This window comes from Podarcis vaucheri (genome assembly GCF_965113315.1).
Source record: "Podarcis vaucheri genome assembly, chromosome: 14".
Lineage (NCBI taxonomy): Eukaryota > Metazoa > Chordata > Lepidosauria > Squamata > Lacertidae > Podarcis > Podarcis vaucheri.
The window spans coordinates 7,048,046-7,062,400 of NC_138752.1; the positions used below are offsets into that span (position 1 = coordinate 7,048,046).

The following is a 14,355-nucleotide window of genomic DNA, read 5'->3' on the forward strand; positions in this document are numbered from 1 at the left end:
CTGGGAGACTGAGAAGTTTTGAGGGACCCAACAAGGGTGAGTAACCTAGACCAGAGGAACTGCTCAAACACCTCATAGTAGTCCTGAGAGTGAGTCCTTAGGGTGTAAGGCCAGCAAAACCGCCATTTATTTTAATTACTTTTGAGACTGTTAGAAAATATAACTGAAGTGATGGTTGAAATTTGAGTCTGGAATGTGAACTGATTCCTGGCTTAAGAAGAGACAATCATTAAATAGCTGGATGCAAAACAGAAAGCATGTTTTAATTCTTTGTGTCTAAGAAAGATTCTAAATGGTTAAGGGGTGTTCCAACTGTTAGAACTCTTTATTTTATTTTGTTTTATTTTTAACCTTTTGTCCCTCTGGTGAAAGTGCTGGCTGCAAAAGTTAAACTAGTTTATCTATGCCACTGTGGGAAAAGAATGTGGCCTGGAGACAAGGAAACTAAGATCTTAAGGTGGAGAGTGAATTGTTAATAAAACTAAGAACACTCAGTATGGCAGAAACACTGTTGGGCACCCCATTGACTGCTAGCATTGTGCAGCAACTACTATATGAGCAATTAAAAGAAATCAGGGCTGAGATGGATGACATGGTGAATGAAAATGGAACAGATAAATATGTGGCTAAAGAAGACACAGAACCTTTGATTAATAATACTAATAAAGGACTGTCAGAACAGGAGCGTGGAATGGTAGAGCTGAAGGCAGTAGATGATGAAATGGAAAGGACCTTCACACAGGTGACTGGAGCAGTGAAATAGTCATGTGGTGGAGTTACGATGTTGGAGGAGTGGAAAGAAACCATGGATGGAGAGATGAAGAAATATTCTGAACTGGCAGAGAAAACAGCTGAGAGGAAAAGGATTTTGTGTACAATTTGGAGTGAATTTAGAGGAAAATGCTACCAAGTCTCTAGTGACTTTCCTGGGAAAAGAATGGAAGAAGATTCCCCCCCCCCTAAACTAGGTTGGAAATCACAGCCACAGAAAATGGAACCAGAAGATGTGGAACTAGGTGTGAAGTAATGAATCTACAACTAGTAAATAACCATGGATTACTCTTTTAATATATGGCCACAGTGGGGAGTCTCCTGTGCAATAAAGGAGGTGGATTAATAGTTTCTCAACATGGAGGAATTGTTGTTGAAGTTCCTGGAGGCAAAGTCGTAATGCTGGATTGGAGGAAGACTATTGTTGACGTTTATCTATAATAATATTAATTGGAGAAACCCTCAGACTTTTTGTGTGGAAGGAAAAATGAGTGAACTTGAGATGTCTGAGTCTGAAGACTGGGAAAATACTTCCTAGCAGGAAGAGGAACAGCTGGATATCATCCTGGAGTGAATACTCTGAATAATCTTTATACATATAACTGACAGATGGAGAATCAGAAGCCTCTATTCCTTTCTTTTATTTTTTCACTCTTTTCTTATCTTTATCTCCCTGTTCCTTTTTCTTCTTCTTCTTTTCTTCCCTTGCTTATGTTTATTTGTGTCTTCTCCTACTCTGGTTCACTGAGGAGATTGTACGCAAGTGAAGGTGAGGACTGGCCGGTGAAGGACCCTGTGTGAGAGGCAGGGAAGGGAGTGGGAGTGGGAGGCTGAGAGAAGAATCCCCAGGTGAGAGAGAGCTGGGAAGGTCCACCCCCTTCTGTGTGAGACAAGAATTGAGTTCTACCTCTGAGAGAGAGCTTTGTATTTACTTTGGGTTTTTTGCTTTTTGCTTTTTAAAATTTAGATTAGTTTGCTTTTTATTTCATTGTATGATGAAAACGTTTCCACAAAAATTTATGTGGAGAAAAATAAAAAACAACTGCCAGTATCGTTATGCCGTTATACATATATGTGGTTGAGACCATACTGGAATGCTGTGTACTCTTCTGGTTGCCTCACCTCTGAAAGGATATTGCAGAGCTGAAAAAGGTTCAGAAAATGGCAACTAAAATACAGTGGTGCCCCGCAAGACGAATGCCTCGCAAGACGAAAAACACGGAAGACGAAAGAGTTTTCCGTTTTTTGAGTCGTTCCGCAAGACGAATTTCCCTATGGGCTTGCTTCGCAAGACGAAACGTCTTGCGAGTTCTTGCGAGTTTGTTTCCTTTTTCTTAAAGCCGCTAAGCTGTTAATAGCCGCTAAGCCGCTAATAGCCGTAAGACGAAAAAACCGCAAGACGAAGAGACTCGCGGAACGGATTAATTTCGTCTTGCGAGGCACCACTGTAATTAAGGGGTTGGGGCAACTCCCTTGCAATGAATGGTGACAACATTTGGGGTTTTTTAAATTTTGAGAAATGGTGACTAAGGAGAAACATGAGGTGAATAAATGATGTGCAGAGAATGGATAGGCCTCTCTCATAATACTAAAGGTCGGGGACATCCAATGAAGCTGAATGTTAGGGCAGACAAAAGGAAACATTTCTTCACATAGTTTAACTATGGGATGCACTTCTATGAGGTGTAGCGATGGCCACCAACTTGACTGGTTTTTTTAAAAGGATTAGACAAATCCATGGAGGGTAAGGCTATTAACAGCTACTGCCCTGATGGCTGTGCTCTACCTCAACGTGCCTTTGAAAACAAGCTGGTGATCGCAGACGAGGAGAGCCTTCTTGCTGTGTTCAGGACTGCGACATAGTGCATCATAGCAGACATGCGGTTGACTACTGCGGGAATGGAATGTGGGGCCAAATGGACCCTTTGGCCTGAGCTGGCTTAAGTTGTCACTAGACAATCTCATGGGGAAATTATCCTGGGGATGGGATCAAACTGTAGCTCGATTCATGTGCTCCATAAAAATGGTTGGAGCTGGTAGCCTGGAGGCAGAGTTGGGCAACCAGGTGGCTAGACCCAACCAAGTAGGCATGCGGGGGGGAGACAGGGCAAGGCAGCAGCCTCTGTGATTGACGGGGACCCCTGCAGCTAAGGCCCCTGTGGGGCTGTCCTGAGAGTGAGCCGCCTGGTTTTTCCAGGGCTGCTGACCCTGTTTCTTTGGTACTCCACGAAAAGGCCAAAGCACTAGGCATGTGGATGCCGCCTTAAGTGCTGCTTCGCTGACCTAGATAATTTAATACTAATTATTTATTATTTCTACTGCACCCATCTGGCTGGGTTTCCCCAGCCACTCTGGGCAGCTTTCAACAGATAAAAACAAGATAAAACTTCAAACATTAAAAACTTCCCTAAACAGGGCTGCCTTCAGATGTCTTCTAAAAGTTGGATAGCTGTTTATTTCCTTGACATCTGATGGGAGGGTGTTCCACAAGGCGGGCGCCACTACCGAGAAGGCCCTCTGCCTGGTTCCCTGTAACCTCACTTCTCGCAGTGAGGGAACTGCCAGAAGGCCCTCGGCGCTGGATCTCAGTGTCCGGGCTGGATGATGGGGGTGGAGATGCACCTTCAGGTATACTGGGCCGAGGTCGTTTAGGGCTTTAAAGGTCAGCACTAACACTTAGAATTGTTCTCAGAAACATACTGGGAGCCAATGTAGGTCTTTCAAGACCGGTGTTATGTGGTCTCGGCGGCCACTCCCAGTCACCAGTCTAGCTGCCGCATTCTGGATTAATTGCACTTGCTGAGTCACCTTCAAAGGTAGCCCCACGTAGAGCACATTGAAGTAATCCAAGCGGGAGATAACTAGGGCATACACCACTCTGGTGAGACAGTCCACGGGCAGGTAGGGTCTCATCCTGCGTACCAGATGGAGCTGGTAGACAGCTGCCCTGGACACAGAATTGACCTACGCCTCCATGGACAGCTGTGAGTCCAAAATGACTCCCAGGCTGCGCACCTGCTCCTTCAGGGGCACATTTGCCCCATTCAGGACCTGGGAGTCTCCACAAACACCCACCCACCCCCTGTCCCCTCAAAACAGTACTTCTGTCTTGTCAGGATTCAACCTCAATCTGTTAGCCATCATCCATCCTTGAACCGCCTCCAGGCACTCACACAGGACCTTAACCGCCTTCACTTGTTCTGATTTAAAAGAGAGATAGAGCTGGGTATCAGCCTTGCCCCAGTCCTGCTCTCATTCATTTCTACTTGCTTCCCTTTTGTTTCAGGAGCTATTGTGACAATCTTGGATACCATCCGTTAAGTGCTGCTGACTTTGGGAAGATCATGAAGAATGTCTTCCCCAACATGAAGGCTCGCCGTCTAGGCACAAGAGGAAAATCAAAATATCCTTTGTGGAAATGTTTTTGAAACCATTTCACTTAACTTTCCTGGAAATCGGGGTCAGCATCAAAGGGTGGCATGCCACCAGCTGGGGACCCCCAGGACCTGTTCCTCCTCTTCACTGCGGCAGCCTGCTTGTTCACCTGTCCTTCACTCTCTCAAGGAGGCAACAGTGGCAGGGAGGAGCAGGAGAAAGAAGGCTGGCCATTTGCTCATTGACATTGTCTGGCAAGAGCAAGCAGACAATGGCAGTGGTGAGGCAAAGGTAGCTTTGGCCATGAGCAGGGGGAGCACAGGGGGACAGTTTGCCTCACTAGAAGATTGGGGGTCCATTGAAGGCCTGGAAGGAAACAATAGAAAGACAGAGCTCCTCTCTTAACCCTTGATCATTTTTGGATCACGCCTGCATTTCTGCCCTTAAATTCAGAAAGGACATTCTGTTGACCAATCAGCTTTGTATCTATGTTAGGTCTGTGCAAGAAAGTTAATTTAATGCAAAGGGAAATAGTGCAATTTCACAATTATTTACACCTTAATTTTTAAAAATCACGTATTGCTATAGTGGACTTCGGAAGAAAGCTTTTGTGCAGATGCCGACACTCCCCAACCTTGACTTCCACAAAACTGCCGATGGGGTAAAGTAGACACCTGAGCTGTTGGGCAGAATGATTAAGACCTTTTAGGTAGAAGAAAAGGGCTTTAAGGAAAGCTGACAGCTTAGCACTGCAGAATTAAAGATCACTGGGTTTGCTTTGCAGAAGTTGGAATGTTTAAAACTAAGGGATTTCATTATGTAGTAAATGGGAAGGAGGCACAACCTTTTAAAACACAAGGTAAACCATGAGGTCAAAGACTCCTCTGACACTTGTGGTTGTTACATTTCACGTACACATTGGGTGGGAAGAGAACAGCTCCTCTGCTTTCAGAAATATACTGCATGTCCCTTTGGAAATGTTGGGGCCAGGTGCCTGCCACAAGACAAAAAGAGCATGTTTTCACCATATATTTTTGCATCTGTCCAAATGCAGATGTGTCCATCTCATGTCTGCAAGCAGTAGTGTGGGAAATGGCATTAAAAGAGGGGGCAGATTTTATCCATAACTTTTTTTTTGGGGGGGGGAGCATCTTTGGAGGCCCTCCAGATGTTGCCACACTCCCGACTCCCATAACCACCACCCGTAACCATTGGCCATGTTGCCTAATGGGGACTGATTGAGACTAAAACCATCTGGAAGTTCCCCGCAGGCATTCCATAAGCACTTTTTTGAAATGAGCAAACCTGATTTCAGTTTCCTTTTGTTAAAATGGTTACTGAAGCTTGGGGCTGTTTTTTATCGGGTGTAGGAAATTTTGCAGAGCCACCATGACAGTGTCTGAAATAATTTTAAAAGGCTAAGTCAGAGTGGAAAATCCACTTCAGGTCCTTCAAGAACCCCAACATAATGCCAGAATTCTCTTACTTACCTTACTATGTTATGGAAGGGACACCATGGAGCTTGTGGCAAAAATAGCGAATCCTTTTCAGGGGAAGCAAAATATCAACAAACCCTCGCCCAGACCTTCCTTAAGCAGCAGCTCAGTACTAGCCCCAATCTCCATGGCTAGATTGAAATGCTGTGTACTTTTCACGTACTATAGCGAAGCTGTTGCTGTTGCTCAGGGTCTCCTTTTTGTTTTTGTTTCAGCTGGAAGGGGCAGAGTCCTCTGGGCACCTGCAGAGTGCCGACGAAGAGGTGGTGTCAGCTGCCTGCCAGCTGGTCTGCCAATGGGCCCAGAAAGTGCTGAGCCAGCCCTTCGATTCCGTCTTGGATCTGGCCCGCTACCTGGTCAAAAGCCACTACATAGGCACTAAATCAATGGCAGCTTTAACTGTGATGGCTGGTGCCCCGGCAGGTGAGGAGGTTTGGCTCAGTGCACCACTTCCTGGGAGGAGAAAAAATGTTGGCGTTTTCCATGTTATAAGGGTTGGAGGGTTCATATTCCCCTGCTATAAATATGAGCGTGGTGGGCCTGTCAGCATCGCCCCTGAGCCAGTGCCACCAACTGGACTCATCCACTTCAGCCCCGACTGGGCTAGGCGAGCTGGGTAACACTTCCAGAGACCACCTTCTGCACAGGAACAGGTCAAAGTGCTGTGGACTCACAGCTTAGAGTTGTGAGCACCGGATTCACTTCCACAAGAAGACAGTCGTCACACAGCAGAGTATAGCAGAGTATAGCAGAGCATAAACGACTTGGAGAGCAGCTCTGTAGAATATCTTCTTTATTCTATCTACAACTATAATACACAACTATATACAGAGCTAAATGAGGTCTAAACGAAAATGCTGAACTGCACTAAGTGTCTGCAGCTGCTCTTAGCAGCAACCTTATCTATACACACGATCTCTCTCTAACACTCAGTCTATCTCTCTTTGATGTGAGGCTGGAGCGGAATAAGTAGAGAGCAGAAACCGCCCCCTCCTCTCTGGAGAATCAGCAGAGAACACCAGCAGATTATTGGATATGGGAGGGGTGAAATCTCCTCAGGGCCCATGCTGAAATCTCAACAGATTTCTCTTGGAAAAGGCATTTTGGGACTTTTGGTTCATTCTTGTTGGCCTGTCAATAATCTGGTTTGGGGAGCAGAGTTTTCTCTGCACTGGCTCCAAGGATTATTGCATGTTGTCTGTCTGTCTGTCTGTCTGTCTGACTGTCTGTCTGTCTGTCTGTCTCTCTGCGTGTGTGTGTGTGTGTGTGTGTGTGTGTGAGAGAGAGAGAGAGAGAGAGAGAGAGAGAGAGAGAGAGTGAGTGTGTAGTTAGAGTTCCATTATCCTGTACACTGCTTAGAAATACTAAACATATTAGTGGTTTGGAAATACTTCTAAAGAAAGAAAGAAATTTTAACAAGGGGGCCACTTGGGACAAATTCCTTCCTATATTAAATTGAGGATGGTACAGTCCCTGCAGTCGGATCCTGCTATTTCACCTGATAGGTGGGTTTTCTATATGCAGGGTATTTTATTATGAAACCTGACATTTCCCCACTGTATGACCGGAAGCAGTGCAGTCTGAGGAAGGCCTTTTCTCCTGAAAGTCAGTGTGCCACTTGGCATGCAAGTATCCCTTGTCTGCCTGGGAAACATTTGCTCTCTTGTCTAGAGCTGCAGCAATGACTCAGCGGGGGGGGGGGGGCAGGCCTAACTCTGTACCATGGAAAGACCCACCAGCTATCTGGTTGCAATACAGGGGGGCCTACAAACTCCTGCAGCAGGTGGACTTGACAATCGTTTAGTTGTTGTTATTTCCTTTTCTTTTTTTCAAAATAATTTTTATTGATTTTAACATATAAATTATAAAATGTACCACAAAACTTATCACTTATACAATCTTTTTAGACGTCCATCAGCACCTCTGATCATCCATCGTTTTAACCACTTCTTATGCATTTCTTAACTTTATATTGTCTTTACATCTCTTAACAAATCATCCTTCCCCTTCTCCATTTTTGCAATACTTCCAATAATACTCCTCACAAAACTTCTTGCAAACCTACAAACGTCGTCTGATCTTCACAAATACTTTTCAAATAGTCCGTAAATTTACTCCAGTCTTCCGTGAATTTCTGGTCCCGCCGGTTTCAAATCCTTCCTGTTAGTTTATCTAGTTCTGCATAGTCCATTAACTTCATCCTCCATTCTTCAATCATCGTTAATTCTTCTTGCTTCCATTTTTGGGTCAGTAATATTCTTGCTGCTGTTACTGCATATAAAAAGGGCTTATATTCCTTTCTATTTATATCACTCCCAACAATGCCCAGTAAAAATGCTTCTGGTTTCTTTATAAATGTATATTTCAACATTTTTTTCATCTCATTTTACAAAGGTGAGGGACTTCAACTTCCATTCTCATTTCTGTATACAAGGAGGAGACTTGTGTCTCACAGAGATGTGTTCACTGGGGACCTTACAAAATTTATTCACTGCCACCTCCCGCCAGGCATTTGAGGTGCTCGTAGGCAGCAGTGGGAAACTCCCGGCCTTTGGGCCCAGTTAGGCCTGACACAGGTCCCAGCTTGGCTCATGAGGCGTTTCCCCACAAACCATGCCTATGTGATGTCATATGTGGGGCAGGTATGTCCAAGACTACACAGGGATAACTGGAAGCTTAATGTGAGCTCCCAATTCACTACCATAGCCAAGGGTTAAAGCAAGGCCCTTTGAAGGCACGCACCCTGCACCAGTCAGCTGATTGGTGCCAAATGCATGCCTTTAAAGGAGGTTACTGCAGCAGCTGACCAGCAGTCACAACAACCGCCTTTGAACTTGGACAATAGTTGTTGTGGTTAAGCAGACTGTGTGGCTTTTGCAGTTGTAGTGTGGCTGATAAGCCTGATGTTGCGCTCCTCCGGGTACCTGAGGGCACAACCCTCTCCTCCTGTGCAAGTGAACCCGAACTGCGTCCGAAGAGCTCGGCCGAGGATTGTGTGGGCCGCCGTTTCCCATGCTGGTGCCCCCCTGCCATTTGGGACTACAACTCCCATCATCCACAGCATCGTATGACTGAGCTGGCTGGGGCTGATGGGAGTTCTGGTCCAACACAGCAGGAAGGCTGGTGTAGGTGCTCAAATGGCAGGCCTGCCTTACCCGCCCTCCTCCTCATCTTTTCCAGGAATCAAAGGGATCCCCCAGCCTTCGGCTTTTGTCCCAACCGCGGAGAGCAATTCCTTCCAGCCCCAGGTGAAGACTCTGTCCTCCCCAGTTGATGCAAAGCAGCAGCTGCAGCGGAAGATCCAGAAGAAGCAGCAGGAGCAGAAGCTGCAGTCGCCTTTGCCAGGAGAGTCCCCGGCCAAGAAGGTGGAGGGCACCACCAGCAATGGGGTCACCAGCCTTTCCAATGGGAGCCCAGCCATCTTGTCTCCTCAGCCCATTGGCATTGTCGTGGCTGCTGTTCCCAGCCCTATAACGGTAAGCTGTTGGCGTGGATGTTGGTAGACACAGTGGGCCCTAAACCTTTTGCTGACCTCCCCATGGGCTTCCAGGTGGGTAGTAAATTGGGGTGGGGTTATCTTGGGAACTGCGTATGATGATTAGTAGAGGAAGACAGATGAATTCAAAGTTATTTTTCTGGAGATTTTTTGGGGGGGAATACATGGGAGGAATTGAACTGATTTGTAGCAGGTTTTTTTTTTGGAAATTAAATGGGGTTAAACAAATAGAAGCGAAAGTGATTTGGGGTGATCCAAAGTTGGGGTGCAGATTTATTGTAGAACTTTTCTAGTGTGATTTGGATCAGGAAATTATCTGGCTTTGCCTTCTGTGACATTTAAAATCTAAGCATGAATCTATAAATAATAAACTAGCATTTATGGATTTTATGCAGCTATTCACCTGTGGCCCTGTGCTTTCATGTACCTTGCAAGATCCCTGACAATTGGGAAATGCAGCTATGCTCTCATTTCTTGTTCCTTGGTGAGGTCACCCGACGGTCGGGGCGGGAGGGGGGAGAGAACAGGAAGCCTGGGGGGGGAGGAGTCTCCCTTGCTGAAAAAGTGGAATAAGGCAGGTAGAGAGGTAGGAAAAAGGTGCAGCTGAGAATCAACATGTGGCAGCCACAGGGAGTCACATGGAAGTTTGACGGACGATGGCAATGAAGAGATCCTTGGCGATTTTGTGAGGGTTGTGGACTGTCAGTGCAGCAGAGTGGACGAAAGATGCGTATCAGTGGAGAGCCCACTCCAGGAGTTTGGACAATAGTTGGTGGGGCAGGAGGTGTTGAGGAAGCCTTTTTCTGAGAATGGGGAAGAGACACATGTGTTTGGAAGCTGCAGGAGTTGATTTTTGATCGACATGAGTGGGTTAGAGAGTAAAAAAACATAGGGCATGGGAGATTGTAGGATGGGGGGCTGTGTCAAACAGGAAGTAGTGGAAGTGGACAGGAAGGAGACTTGCCTTCTGTAGACCAAATTCGATCTGTTTAGTTTTGCTGGGTGACTGGTTTTATAAGAGGAGTAACTGGAACCTTATTTCCCTCCCCCAACAGGTGCCGAGGACCCGGCAGTTGGTGACGTCGCCTAGTCCTGTGGGTTCAGCCGATGGCAAAGTTCTCCCACTCAACGTCCAAGTGGTCACCCAGCATATGCAGTCGGTCAAGCAGTCACCAAAGACCCCCCAGAATGTTCCCGCCAGCCCTGTTGGGGATCGTTCTGCCAGGCACCGCTACCCTCAGATCCTGCCCAAGCCTGCCAACAGCAGTGCCCTCACCATCCGATCCCCAACGACAGTGCTGTTCACAAGCAGCCCCATCAAGACCGTTGTCCCTGCTCAGCACATGAACGTGGTGAAAATGACCACCATCTCCCTCGCTCCGAGCAGCAGCAGCAGCGCCGGCAGCACGCCGGTCAAGCACACGCCTTCAGTGGTCAGCGGTTCCGGAGCAGCCGACGAGCTGAGGACTGTCCCGCAGATTCAGAATGGGTCCGTCGTTTCGCTTCAGTCTCCAGGGCCCAAAGCTAGTGGCAGTGGAGGAGCAGCAGGAGGAGGCTTGGCTCCCTCTGCGTCTTCGGTTGAGGTCAAGATGGAGCCAGAGGCAGCCCTGGAGGAGACAGTGCTGCGGTGCCAAGAGAACTCAGACGCCTCTAAAGTTGCAAAGGTTGCTCTGAGCATCGCAGTTGGGCAGCAGAGAAAAGGTGAAGCAGAACTGTGGAAAGGTCAAGCCGAGGAGGTCCGCGGAGACGGGAAGTGTGTCCAGGGCTGTGACCCGAGAGCCGAGGAAGCAGGAAGGAAAAGCCTTGCCCAGCCCACTGAATCCCGCCCCGTTCCCACATTGGAGATCAGTCCTGGCACGATCACTCCCTCGGTTGCTATGCAGACCTTCTCTGGCACCAGCATCCCTGTGCCTCCCGGTGGTGACAAAGTGTGTGCTAAAAGCCCAAGGAAGCGGCTGCCATCTGCCTTTACAGACTCCCAGGGCCCCCCAGTCAAGAAGCTCTCTGTGGGGCAGGTCTCTGCAGCCAGCACAGAAGCCCCAAAAGCGGGAGGTGTGAAGAAAGTGCAGCAGAGAGTGGTGGCTGTGGCCAAGAGCGAAGGGGCTGCAGCACTTGTGCAGGTGCCTGGCAAGGTGACCATCAAAGTCCATTCTGCGGTGCCCAGCAGCTTAGTGACCACTTGCCCCCTGGACGCCGACCTTGTTCTTGACTCCAGCGATCCCACTTTAGGGCAGCAGCTGGCAGACTCCTCTTCAGACATCAAAGTGAAGTTGGAAGGGAACGTGTTTGTCTTAGAAAGCAGTTCCCAGCCCAGTGACGGCTTTAGCCCCAACATATGGCAGCATCTTGCAAAGAGCTCCGACTTTGCCCCTCTGAACTGCGAGCAGCAGCCGCTGCAGGAGGACGTCGGTGTTATGGCTCTCACAGAACACGCTGGCGGCTCAGAGGCCTTGCCGAAGTCTGTCTGGGAGCCAGTGCACTTTGAAGGGCTCCAGCAGGCAGCTGCCTACGGCCAGCAGGTGCAGAGCCAGGGGCCAGAGCCCTCTCTGGAGCAGCAGCTGCAAGCGCAGGCGCCAAGCCAGTTAGCTTTGCAGCCGGAGCTCAAGGAGTTTGAGGATGCCGCCTCGCAGTCCAACGAGAACTTCTTCTCCTTCGACGACGACCTGACCCAGGACAGCATCGTGGAGGAGCTGGTGCTCATGGAGGAGCAGATGTCCATGAACAGCTCTCACCTGTACGGGAGCTCCCTGGGCATGGCCCTCCAGAGCCAGGGGGCGGCCCAGGGGGCATCCCTGTCCTCTCACGCGAGCAGCGCCCACTTCTACCACCCGATCCACAACAGCGGCACCCCTGTCCACACCCCAACTCCCACGCCCACCCCGACACCTACTCCCACGCCCACTCCGACATCCGAACTCATTGCGGGATCGCAGGGCGTGTCGCGAGAGAGCCCCTGCTCCAGGATGGCTCAGACAACGCCCGTTGACAGTGCCCTGGGGAGCAGCCGGCACACGCCCATTGGCACGCCCCATTCCAACTGCAGCAGCAGCGTCCCGCCGAGCCCCGTGGAATGCAGGAACCCCTTTGCCTTCACGCCCATCAGCTCCAGCATGGCCTACCATGACGCTAGCATCGTCTCCAGCAGCCCCGTCAAGCCCATGCAGCGGCCCATGGCCACGCACCCCGACAAAACCAAGCTGGAGTGGATGAACGCCGGGTACAGCGGAGTGAGCAACCCGCCCGTCTCCAGCCATGGGATCCTCCCGAGCTACCAGGAGCTGGTGGAAGACCGCTTCAGGAAGCCCCATGCCTTCGCCGTCCCCGGCCAGTCCTACCAGTCTCAGCCGCGGCACCACGACGCCCATTTTGGCCGCGTGACTCCTGTCTCTCCCATCAGCAGCGCCGGCAGCAAGCAGGAGGGCTTCGCTGTGCCTGCGCCCCTCGACGGCAAAGGGGCGGGTTCCTCCCATAACAGCAGCTTCAGGTGCCGGAGCGTCAGTCCTGCCGTCCACCGCCAGCGCAATCTCAGTGGGAGCACCGCTTGCCCTCCTGGCAATGTGCTGCGCTCCAGCACGACGACGGCCGCGACCACAGCGCCCTTCGGCAGCCCCGTCACTCCGGAAGTCCACAACACGTTCAGCGCCGTCCACGCAGACGCGAGTGCCAGCAGCCTTGCGCAGAGGAGCCAGTCAGTCCCCTTGACCGTCATGATGCAGACGGCTTTCCCGCCTCCTCAGAAGCAGGCGAATTCTAAGAAGATAACAAATGTCTTGCTGAACAAGCTTGATTCGGATAACGATGACGCGGTGAGGGGCCTGGGGATCAACAACATGCCCTCCAACTACACAGCCAGGATGAACCTGACCCAGATCTTAGAAACCTCCTCTTCCACGTTTCCGAGTGCCAACGGCCAGAACGTGCTCAGCCCCAGCCCTTCGGTTTTCGAATTCCAAACACCAAGTTACCTCACAAAGAGCAGCAGCGCCGATCACATCCCTTTTGCTCCCGGAGATAACCAAGCACAATCGGAGCCTCTGGAGGAGGAGGAGGAGGAGCAGCAGCAGCAGCAACAGCTGGATTTCAGCAGCACCGTGAAAGACTTCCTGGATGAGGGCAGCCTCCAGAGCAGCCAGCAGCTGGCCAACCAGGTGGCTTCTGACCTCAGCAACGTGGCCTCCGTCTTCTCCAATGACATCAGGTTGGCTTCCGAGCTCTCGGGCAGCATTAATGATTTGAACACGCTGGACGCAAACCTGCTCTTTGACCCGGCTCACCAGCAGGGCCAGGACGATGAAGCAACACTGGAAGAATTAAAGAACGACCCCTTGTTCCAGCAGATCTGCAACGAGTCCATTAACTCAATGACTTCGGCAGGTTTCGATTGGATGGAGAGCAAGGACCATCCTGCTGTTGAAATGTTGGGTTGAATCTTTTTTTTTTTAAAAAAAAAAAAGATAAAAAAAATTAAATAAATATATGTAATATGATGTATGTAGCACACTGTATCTAAAAGACAGACAGACACTTTGTATTTGTCTTAATGGAAGTGCCTCCCTGCAGCAGAAACATTGACTATGACTTAATTGTGGCATTTTTACAAAACAAAAAAACACACCAACAAGAACCAACACCTTTTGCTCCACCAGCTGCTCTATTCTTCAGCAGGGAATATTCAGTCTTACCCGTTTTAAAGACTTTTCTGAAGGATACAGCCTGATCCAGAGCCAGTATTAGATTTTAAAAAATTTTACTTACCGAACAGCACTTTTTTGCTGTTGTTAAAGAAAAAGTGACCGGGGAGGTTCCAAGAGTGTAGTGAGTCTAAATTGCTAAGGAAAGGGGCTCGCCAGTTCCCCAAGCAGTGTTACCTGGCTGCTCCTCCCTCTGTTCATTTCAGCCAGTGCCGCCCTGAGTCCCTTGCTGGGCTGCTGTTCCCTGGGTTACCAAGCAAGCTGCACTGGAAGGAGTGGAGGCCACGCAGCAACCGTGTTCCTCGGATGGAGAGGGCTACGTGCACTTGGGTGTGGACACGGGGCCCTTGCACATGCTGGCGCATCCCTTGCGCTGGAGGGCCTGCACACATCTCTGAGGAGCGAGCCTGTAGAGGAAATGGGGGAAGCCGTCCAGGAGGGAAGAGTTTCCTGTGTATATCAGCACAGGTTGCTTGGTTGGGTGACGGACTTTAAATGGCTGCTTCCCAAAGATTCTGGGCTCGCT

At 49.4% G+C, this 14,355-nt stretch overlaps 1 protein-coding gene across 2 annotated transcripts in view; it reads left to right on the plus strand.

Moving 5' to 3' along the window:
* RFX7 (regulatory factor X7) overlaps positions 1-13,633 on the plus strand; it is a 49,316-nt gene extending 35,683 nt beyond the window's left edge. For both annotated transcript variants that reach the window (XM_082198266.1, XM_082198267.1), the window contains exons 5-9: positions 4,058-4,174; positions 4,723-4,807; positions 5,858-6,065; positions 8,823-9,118; positions 10,194-13,633. In XM_082198266.1, the coding sequence (XP_082054392.1) occupies positions 4,058-4,174; positions 4,723-4,807; positions 5,858-6,065; positions 8,823-9,118; positions 10,194-13,565 (4,078 nt within the window). In that variant the 3' untranslated portion in view covers positions 13,566-13,633. The remainder of the gene's footprint in view (positions 1-4,057; positions 4,175-4,722; positions 4,808-5,857; positions 6,066-8,822; positions 9,119-10,193) is intronic.
* The last annotated feature ends 722 nt before the right edge of the window (positions 13,634-14,355 follow it).